Genomic DNA, 10,551 nt, shown 5'->3' on the forward strand with positions numbered 1-10,551 from the left:
TTCAGATGACTCTCATGTGGATTTGATCTGTTTTTGGAGCCCAGCTTGGGTGTCATTAAAGTGGGGAGATAACAAATACTAAAAAAAATATGAAATTCATGTTAAAATTTCAAAATTTTTACTTTTTGGTCAAATTTTCATGCTTTTAATATCATTTGTAATGAAAAAGTTTGTGTTCAATTAGAAAAGAATGGAAAATAGAAGCATTTTTCTTGGACCCCACTATGTGTAGCAGTTAAAAATCAAAGCATATCAAGTTCTGCTTATTAATGCTGCAAAAATAAAAAATAAAAATATTCTCATGCAGATTTGTACCTGGTGTCATTGTAAAAATCGTCATTGCTTGGGAAGATTTTATAAGAAGCAATCATGGTGAAGCTGAAAGAGCTTCCTAAAGTTTATAGGGAGAACATTATTAACCAACACTCCAATCGAAAAAGCTAGAGCCAGAGCAAAGACCTTCAACCTGCCTTATATGGAATGTCACCTATCAAAATACACTCAGCAGTCCACATCCCAAAATATAGTCTCATACATTTGGCTTTTATTTCTGCAATTATTAGCAGAAGCTCACACTGCAAGAACGATATGAGCACCTGTGAAGACTCAGGGGCAGATTTACTAAGACAGGTGCTAATTACCAACAGTCTACCATGGTTGGAAGCCAATTTAACGGCTTCTACTAAGAACTTCTGTGCAAATGAACACAACTTCATAATGATTTTGACTTACTAACTTACTATTTTGACTTACTAACACAGGCTGAGGAAGAAGAAGAAGATGAAGATCAGCCTCTCAGCCTGGCGTGGCCGGACACGCCCCGGAAACGAGCGACGTACCTCTTCATCTTCCCCATCGTGTTTCCACTGTGGCTCACGCTGCCCGACGTCCGCAGAGAGGTACCGGACTTTACCGCAGTAACGCCACATCTTTTAATTACTTCCAATAGTGATACCAATACACCCACATTATCTAAGCCACTGATCCTCCTGGGTCGCAGTGGGTGCTGGAGCCTGTCCCAGGAAACTCCCTGGACAGGTCACCAGTCCATCACAGGGCAGATAAATACATCCACACCCAGGGGCAATTTCAAGCACCCAGAGAACGTGCAAACTTACAGAAAGGACCCTGGTTACCCGGCCGGGGAATCGAACCCAGGCCCTTCTTGCTGAGATTTCACAGTGCTACCCACTACTGACTACTGGACGATACTATTTTGATATCTTCTTTTATATTACAGAAATAAAGTGGATATTCCTTGTTCTTCTCATAGTTCTCACATTGTTCTATACTGATGAGCTACACATTAGCACAGATACACCACCTGAGCTGAGAGTCTGAGTCAGGGGTGTTTCAGTCATGTTTCAGCTGGGATTGTAAACCCAGCAGACCCTCGATCTCCTCCTGCTGTGTAGTCCACTTCATCCAAAATAGTCCACTTTGTTTTCAAGGCAGCTGACATAAAGTAACAGCGGTCTTTTGGGCTTAGCATTAGCCTAGCATGGACATAGCGTTAGCCTAGCAGCCTGTTTCCTCTTGTAGGGCCTTAGGAGCCACCTGACTCACGCAGTTCACATACGACGGCGTTTTAGGTCTGACTTTTTTTAGAGAAAAAAAAATAAAGTCATACGGTATGATATTTTGAGAAAAAAATCATACTATTTTGAAAAAAAAAGTCATAATATTTCAAGAAAAAAGTCATAAAATTTTGAGAAAAAAGTCGTAATATTTTGAGAAAAAAGTCATAATATTTTGAAAAAAAGTTGTAACATTTTGAGTAAAAAGTCGTAATATTTAGAGAAAAAAGTAATATTTAGAAAAAAAGTTGCAATATTTTGAGAAAAAAGTCGTAACATTTTGAGTAAAAAGTAATATTTAGAGAAAAAAGTCGTAATATTTAGAAAAAAAAGTTGCAATATTTTGAGAAAAAAGTCGTAACATTTTGAGTAAAAAGTAATATTTAGAGAAAAAAGTCATAATATTTAGACAAAAAAGTCGTAATATTTTGAGGAAAAAGTCGTAATATTTTGAGAAAAAAGTCGTAACATTTTGAGTAAAAAGTCGTAATATTTAGAGAAAAAAGTAATATTTAGAAAAAAAAGTTGCAATATTTTGAGAAAAAAGTCGTAACATTTTGAGTAAAAAGTAATATTTAGAGAAAAAAGTCTTAATATTTAGAAAAAAAAGTTGTAATATTTTGAGAAAAAAGTTGTAATACTTCAAGAAAAAAGTCATAGAATTATGATATTAAAGTGGCATTAATGCAGTAATGCAGCCAGGAATTCGGAACAAGCATGTCTATTGTCTCACTGATGCTAAGACTCAATACTTACGCATTGAAATGATGATGATGATGATGACGACTTAACCTTAGTCTTGAAACAAGGTGTCACAAAGGGTTCTTGGAGCAATGTCATAGAACACTTTTAGTTCCCTAAAGAACCATGTTTCAAGGGTGGTTTGCGAAGAATCTGTTCAAGATTCCAGAACCTTCATGTAAGGTAAAGGTTCTACACCCATGGTCTCCAGCTGGAACAGGTGTGGCAAACTGAGGTTGGAACTAAAGGCTCTGCAGGAAGCTAGATCTCCAGGACCAGGGTTCTGGCCGCTCCTCTACACCAGTCTAAGAGTTCCTTCCAGAACCTTTACATTACGTGGAGCAGGGGTGTTCAGTCTTATACACAAGGTCCAGTGTGGCTGGAGGAGCAGGAGCTCACCTGATCAGTCATTTGAAGACTCATGAACTGCTAAGCTCCTCCTCATTTGGAATGAAAACCATGGTTCTTCAGGAGTTCTTTAGTAAAGGGAATGGTTCTATTTAGAACCAAGAGTTCTGTATAGAACCATTTCGTGCTTGGTGAAAATGGTTTCAGTGCATGGGGAAATGGTTCTTCAGATTAATGGAGAATGTACTGTAGGTCGTTTTGTACAGAACCTTTTTGAAAATGGTTCTATATAGATATGATGGTTCTATATAGATATAATGGATCTCGTTTTGTTGACTCGTATTATTGAAAATGGAAAGTACCAAAAAGGGTTCCTCTATTGAAACAAGCTTTACATTAAAACAATGCATGCTTAAAACAGATGGTTCTTCAAGGGTTCTTTAGTACAGAAAATGGTTCTATGTAGAACCTAGAACACTCAAAGAACCCTTCGCATGATTAAAAGGTTCTCTGCATCGAGAGGTGGTTCTTGATTGATGAAGAATGTGCTGTATATGGTTCTATATAAAGATAATGGGTCTCGTTTTTGTTGACTTGTATTATTGAAAATGGAAAGTACCAAAAAGGGTTCTTCTATTGTAACAAGCCTCACATCATAATACACACTTAATATACACACAAATGGTTCCTCAATGGTTCTTTAGTAAAGAAAATGGTTCTATATAGAACCTAGAACACTTTGCATGGTTAAAGCGTTCTTTGCATCGAGGTGGTTGATGGAGAATGTGCTGTATATGGTTCTTTTTGAAAAGGGTTCTATATAGCACCAAAAAGCGTTCTGCTGTTGTCACAATTTCAACCTTCTAACACTGTAATAGCAGAACCCTTTTTTGGCGCTATATCGAACTCTTTTCAAAAAGGTTCTATATAGAACCGTCTACAACACATTCTCCATCAATCTGAGGAACCACTTCACCACGCAAAGAACCATTTAAGCATGCAGATGGTTCTATACAGGACTCATGGTTCTAAGTAGAACCATTCCCTGTATTAAAGAAACCTTAAAAGGACCTTTTTTTAGAGTGTACATCTCTCAGTGAGGCTCGTTTACAGGCTGTTCATTCATTCATATCTTCTTTCTTTCACTCAGACTTCAAAGAAGTTCTTTCCCATCACGTTTCTGGGTTCGATCTCCTGGATCGCTGCCTTCTCCTATCTGATGGTTTGGTGGGCTCACCAGGTGAGTGGTGTTCTGCCTCTCAGAAGAGGTTCTGGTGGTCTTAATCGCAGACAAATGCGAATAGTCAATCCGAATGCAACTGACACAGTCCCCAAAGTTGTGGCTCGCTATCCAGACTATCGGGATCAAATTAATATGGGGTCCTGGAGCGTTTTCCTCTTTTATGGATGATTTTATTTCCACATCTGTGGAACGACAGGCCTAATTACTGTTCATCACCAAACTCAGCGCTGCTCTAATCATTTTAGTCCTGTCCAGTTACACATTTCCATGTTTGCTTGCTTTGGAAAAAAAAGATTTCCGGCCAGTAGCCACGTTTACATGCAGCCTAATAATTCGTTAATAATCCGACTAATAGCTCAATCGGAATAGAATACGTCCATGTAAACACCTTAGTCGGAATAGACTAGTCCGATTGAGGCCATTTGGAATACAGTTGAACAAGGTGGGTAATCCTGCAAATAATCCGTTAAATAGAAGAATAACATCCTTGTAAATGCCTGTATCCGATTACATTCCCTATCGGAAAGTTTAAATACGTTCTGATCATGTTCGTCACGTCAAGTGGAAGTTTATACTGGTCAACATGGTGGAGCAGAAACGGGTCTGCAGAGGATAAAGATTTTTTTATTATGAAATTCAAGGATTTAGTTGATAAAAACACAGTTACGTGGGTTATTTTGACCTGTCACACGTCCATTCTAGTGTTTAAAAACGTTCAGCGTTTTTGACGAATGAGTGTGAACGTCGTGAATCATGAGCGGTTATAAAGGCTGTGTTGTGGTAGTCAGGACGGAGCAACATCGAGAAAAAAAACAAAAACACCAGCAACACCTGCGGGTTTCCCACAGGTAAAAACGCGACAGGGTAGACCAATGAAATAAGTCGTAGGTGGAAAACGTAAGCAACACATACTAGTTTGAAGACCAATAGAAATGTGATGATTTTAGACCAATCAAAAGAAGACGTATGTGGAGTTGAATCAGGACCGGCTCCGCCCCTTTGGATTTGTGGTTCTGCAGTGAGTGGTAGTTGGTGGGGCATGTAAACAGAGATTTTCATCAGATTGTTGAATGAGATAAACACCTCAGCCTGAATCTGTAATCAGAATGTGTTCAATCAGATTGCCCCCCAAAAAAAACACAAGGCAAGGGTCAAAACCCAACAGGGCATAACAAGAAACAACAAGGCTCAGAACTGATAGAGAAACTCTCTAACAAAACCAGGGAAATTGATTACAAAACAGCATTCAGGTGTGCAGTGATCAGTCTGGAACTGCGGTGAGAGAGACCTCTGCAGACGAGGAGGTGGACCAGGCACAGTTGTGTTGAGGTCAGCCTCACGGCTCTCGGTCAGTCGATGTCTAGGAGTGGCTAACACACCACAACAAACAGGTTAGACGCTCCAAGCCCACAGTTTTAGCGTCAACCTCACCAGAGTCTAGTAATACCTGCATAAATACTGCAATACCTAAATATCTGAGATGATTCATCAAACCTGCCTCCACATTTATGGTGAGCATTTTTCGTATCATCTAATAAGTTAAAGTTCTACCATGTATTCTTAGGCATTTGTGCTCTTTTAGCCTAAATGACCAGCAGAAGGTGTGAAAAAGTTCTAATAACGCTAAACAGAGAACTGAATACTAACATTGAGCCCTATGAATAAGTAAACTGAGCTACTTTAGGGTCACCCATTGCTAACACGGGTGTTGAACCACGCATGATGGATCATTTCTAGAAAGGTGTTGACCAATAGAATGGGATGCTCTGGAGCAGCCACTCATTGGCCTAAAGTCAAAATGCCCAATGCTAAGTGTGGGCCAGAGGGGTATAAAGCCCCCCAGCACTGGGCTGTGGAGCCGTGTAACTGTGTTCCCTGGAGTGACGAAGCTCCATCCCATACCTTGATTTATGATCTAGAACTGATCACCCGACATCAGTATCTGATCTCACTAATGCTCAATCAAATCCTCACCGCAATGTTCAAACCTTCTCGGAAGAGTAGAAGCCGTTACTGCAGCACAAGCTCACTATTAATGCCCTTAATATCCTTTCATTCCTTTCAGCACAGTCAGACTTCCACACAGGAATCTCATGCTGGGGGATGACAGTAGCTTCGATATGATGAGGTGATGAGAGAGAGAGATAACGACAGACTGATAGCAGGAGAGAGAGAAGGTGTTATGCATTGGTGGAGGTAGCTGCAGGTGAAGGCCGGTGTCTCTTCGGGCCGCGGTGCGGCTCTGAGCAGAACGATAAAAGCAGCCAAATCCCAAAGCCAATTAGCCGTTCTTTTCTGTTCCTGCTGCAGGTCCAGCCGCGCTTAAGGCCGTGACACGCCGGCTACTTTTAAAGCACCAGGGCTTCACGTAACAGGGCTGAGGGACTAACGGGGCAAAGCGCACTTGAGAAACATCAACTAAACCAACAGCAGCAATCAGATCATCAGACTGGCATCATAGTCCACCATAGTCCATAGCCCAACTCCAATCTAAAACAGCTGAAAGTTCTTTCAGGATGTGTTTATGGGTCATTCTACAGAAACGTCCATTTTTGTGTCTCTAGCGTTTACAGATATATTACAGTTCAAAAACATGTTAGGGCTACAATTTATTGATTTATTTATTTTAAAATAAAACAATAAGTTTTTTTAACAATTACACCTTATTGGTCTTTAAATCAATCATATAGAATTCCAAGCACCACAGAAGAGCTCGTCCCCACAGTCATGTGTGAAGGCTGAGGCCATATTTTGAAGAAAAAACCTGTTTTTCTGCAATTTTAAACAATAATCTATACATGACTATGAAATATATGATTTAATTAATGTAAAGAAAACAAACACCAAATAAATATTATAAAATATATAATGAAAGTCTGGTCCTCAGGAGTCGTGTCACTGGTGTTACCGCGTAACAAAAAATCTCTTATTTTGAAATAAAAATCACACTGATGACATCACCTGACTTCCTTTTACCTGTTTTCTGAGGATCTATGAAGAAAAGCACATGGTGAGTCCACTGTGTCTTTCAGTTAGCAGAGATTTTCTCATGTAGCTCATGATTTCATATGAAGCTTTTAGCTGAAGTCACTGGTGTGACCGACTTTATTCTGAGGCAATTGTGAAAAAATGGAAAACAAATGGATCAAATTCCATATTTTAGTGTCCATGACTGACAACATGTGGTTTGATGTTCTGTAGCAGGTATTTAGTAAAATGCATTGTTCATTAAAAATGTCTCTGGTGTTTCCTTTCTAATGTGTAACACCAATGAGAACCAGTAACACCAGTGACTCCTATGGAGAGACAGAAAAGTGGACGTTTCTGTAGAATGACCCAGATACGTATATTTGGGTTATCTTGGTTTCACTGCACAGACGGGTTAAATGTGGGGGGTGAAATTTCCCCATTGTGGGAAAAATAAAGGTCACTTATTACTAAAGATCACATATTTGCAACAATAGCGCAATAAGCCACAAGACTCCCTGCGTTGCAATGGTTACAGACAGCCAAGTGGCTCACTGCTTTTACAGAACTGAAAACTTTGGCACATTAATACATAATATTATCTAATATAATAACATCGTCTCCATGAACCAGAGAGGCTCTGCAGAGAGGAGACGCCGGTTCGTTCTGTCTTGAACGCCTTCGATCTGTATTGCGTTCACACTTCAAATGAACTGCAGCAGACTTCGTTTTGAACCTGCTCAGGGGGTCTCAATCTGCTTATTTGCTGCTCACCAGCGTTCAGATGGCGGCATCTCACTCCCATTAACAGAGCAATCACAAGTCAGAGACGATAGCTCATCTGCTGCTGCGCAGTTTGTATTGGTCATCCTCTAGTCCTTCATCAGTGGTCACAGGATGCTGCCCACAGGACACTGTTGGCTGGATGTTTTTGGTTCTCAGTCCAGCAGCGACTCCGAGATGTTTAAAAACTCCAGCAGCACTGCTGTGTCTGATCCACTCAGACCAGCACAACACACTCTAACACAGCACCACCACATCAGTGTTACTGCAGTGCTGAGAATGATCCCCCACCCAAACAGTACAGAACTACAGTCCGTAATTGTAGAACTACAAAGTGCTCCTATATGGTCAGTGGAGCTGATAAAATGGACAATGAGTGTGGTTTAAAGGTTATGGCTGATCAGTGTATGTAAATCTGCATTTGTATGTAAAGTCGTTCGTGAATTCCTAGCTAAAGTGAACAGTTTGTTCCACTGTTTAAGTTATTTCGCCTGAACCACCAATTCATAGGTCTTTGCTAGTATAAATTAATTGCACTGCAGCCGAAGGGAAACACCGTGGCTTTAACACCACAAACTCACAGTCAGTTAACCTGCTGCCATGGGAAGTTAACCACTACTGACACATTGCATGTGTTGAGAGTGAATTGAGCCCTGTTGTGGTTTACCCTGCAGGTCGGAGAGACTATAGGCATCACAGAGGAAATCATGGGACTGACCATCCTCGCTGCTGGAACCTCCATCCCTGACCTCATCACCTCCGTCATCGTGGCCAGAAAGGGTCTGGGGGATATGGCTGTGTCCAGCTCCGTGGGCTCCAACATCTTTGACATCACTGTGGGGTACGACATCATCATCATGTGCTGCAGGGTGTCTTTAACGTTACTGATACACATCGAGTCGTCACTCTGCCATCCTTTCTGCTGTTACCACATCTTGGTATACACGGCGAGTGTGATGGGTAAAGTGTGACGTACTTAAGCAATAGAAGACAAAGGGAGTGTGTAATCACGAAATAACATCACGGCTGTGATTTGGTCACCGTAGATCATCACAGCCGTAATGTTATAGCGATAACACATGATCTCGAGTGTTCTATTACTTTTATACAACAGTTAAATAAAGTAAGAAATAAATAAACTGGGCCGTGAACGCGGCGTTTAATATGTTTTAATGTTCGCAGTTCCTTCACCAAATTATAGTTCCTTAACAAGCAGCTTGTTTCTACATCAGAGTAACGAGCTCCGCCCGTTGGCTTCATTCGCCAAACGTGTAGTCTGATTTTCATAGTCTGACCAAATCAGACTGAGCCATAAAACTGCCGCAATATCAGGTTTAGCTCAGTTTTGTCAGTTTTTGCCAGATCAGTATTAATGTTGGTTTGTTCCAGCCAGTCTGTAAAGCGTCTTACAGCCCATTTAGTTTGGCGAATGGTGTTGGGTTCATTTCTGGCTGATTCCAGAAATTTGATTTTCAGTAACAAAATAGATACCAACAATCACAACCCCTAGAATTAATAAGCACTTAAGAAAAAAAGCCCAGTCATTTGAGTGTGGGTGTGTCTAGAGCATTGGCCCCACCCACTTCACTCTGACAGGCTGCACTCAGATGCCTTAGTTAGGATCACTGACGGTGGTTTCTACCAAAGATGGTAAATACGGACACTGAGAAGAGTTTGCGGTGCGTCACTGACACAGTTTTACATTTCACTACATTGAAACCTTTTGAAGGTGCAGTGTGTAAGATTTAGTGGCATCTAGTGGTGATGTTGCAGACTGCAACCAAATGAATCCCGCTCCCTCACCCCTCCCTTTCCAAGTGTGTAGTAGCACCTACAGTGGCCATCAGGTTTTCTGCGTTGCCTATCCTGATGTTTTTACGTCTTTAATGACAAGGATTCTCCCTCCTTCCCTTGTTCTTGTGCTAAATGATACATGTGATCCTCCATTTCTCAAAATTTGGGTTCTCAAACTTCTCACAAAAAATAGTTATCTAGCACCGGCAGCAACCACTGATTCTTCTTCTTTCTGTTTCATCCAACTGGTGCTACAGTGCCACCAAACTCAAGCTGCCACTACAGCGTGAAAATGTGAATGTCGCCCTCTAGAGCCAGTGTTTGGTTTGTTCATTCTAGACTACTGTAGAAACATGGCGAAGCAACATGGCGGCCTTTGTTGGAAGAGGATCCGCTCCCTATGTAGTATGAAGGGTTCTTTATCTAAGTACAAAAACACAATGATTTGTAGTTACAGGTGATTATACACTAATAAAAGCATGGTTTTATATATTATATTCCATTTTGGCTAATAGATTCCAATAAATCTTACACACTGCTCCTTAAAGGAGTTTTACATATCGCTGCTGTCAGAAGAAACCTTGTATCTCCATTTTTGACGTTTTTCAGTTTTTGGCAGAATTTGAAAATGCTTGTTGTCCTTTACATTTCATGATGAATGGACCAAAAGAAATGGCCCAAAATGACTTGGAAAAAATTCTGGTTCCATTGACTTACATTAAAAGTAAAGTATGTTTTTTCCTTCTCCTGTAAAGTTACCATTTTGGAGATATGAGGTTTTGTTCCAGCAGCAGCGATATTCTGGTAATTTTCACACTAAACAGGCTTGTTTGTTTATTTGTCCTCAGTTTGCCGTTTCCATGGCTCCTGTACTCCATTGCGCACAACCTGAAGCCGGTGACGGTAAGCAGTAACGGCCTCTTCTGCGCCATCGTGCTGCTCTTCCTCATGCTCCTCTTCGTCATCATCTCCATCGCCGTGTGCAAGTGGAGGATGAGCAAGCTGCTGGGCTTCTTCATGTTCATGCTCTACTTCGTCTTCCTGGTGGTCAGCGTCATGCTGGAGGACAAGGTCATCACTTGCCCCGTCTCGATCTGA

General features: G+C 40.9%; 1 protein-coding gene across 1 annotated transcript in view; it reads left to right on the forward strand.

Annotated features, from left to right (window-relative positions):
• The window catches only part of slc24a2 (solute carrier family 24 member 2), a 33,724-nt gene extending 23,173 nt beyond the window's left edge, over positions 1-10,551 (forward strand). Inside the window, exons 6-9 of the mRNA XM_036583594.1 lie at positions 762-899; positions 3,817-3,906; positions 8,334-8,500; positions 10,302-10,551. Coding sequence (XP_036439487.1) covers positions 762-899; positions 3,817-3,906; positions 8,334-8,500; positions 10,302-10,551 — 645 coding nt within the window. The remainder of the gene's footprint in view (positions 1-761; positions 900-3,816; positions 3,907-8,333; positions 8,501-10,301) is intronic.

This window comes from Colossoma macropomum, unplaced genomic scaffold (genome assembly GCF_904425465.1).
Source record: "Colossoma macropomum unplaced genomic scaffold, Colossoma_macropomum, whole genome shotgun sequence".
NCBI lineage: Eukaryota > Metazoa > Chordata > Actinopteri > Characiformes > Serrasalmidae > Colossoma > Colossoma macropomum.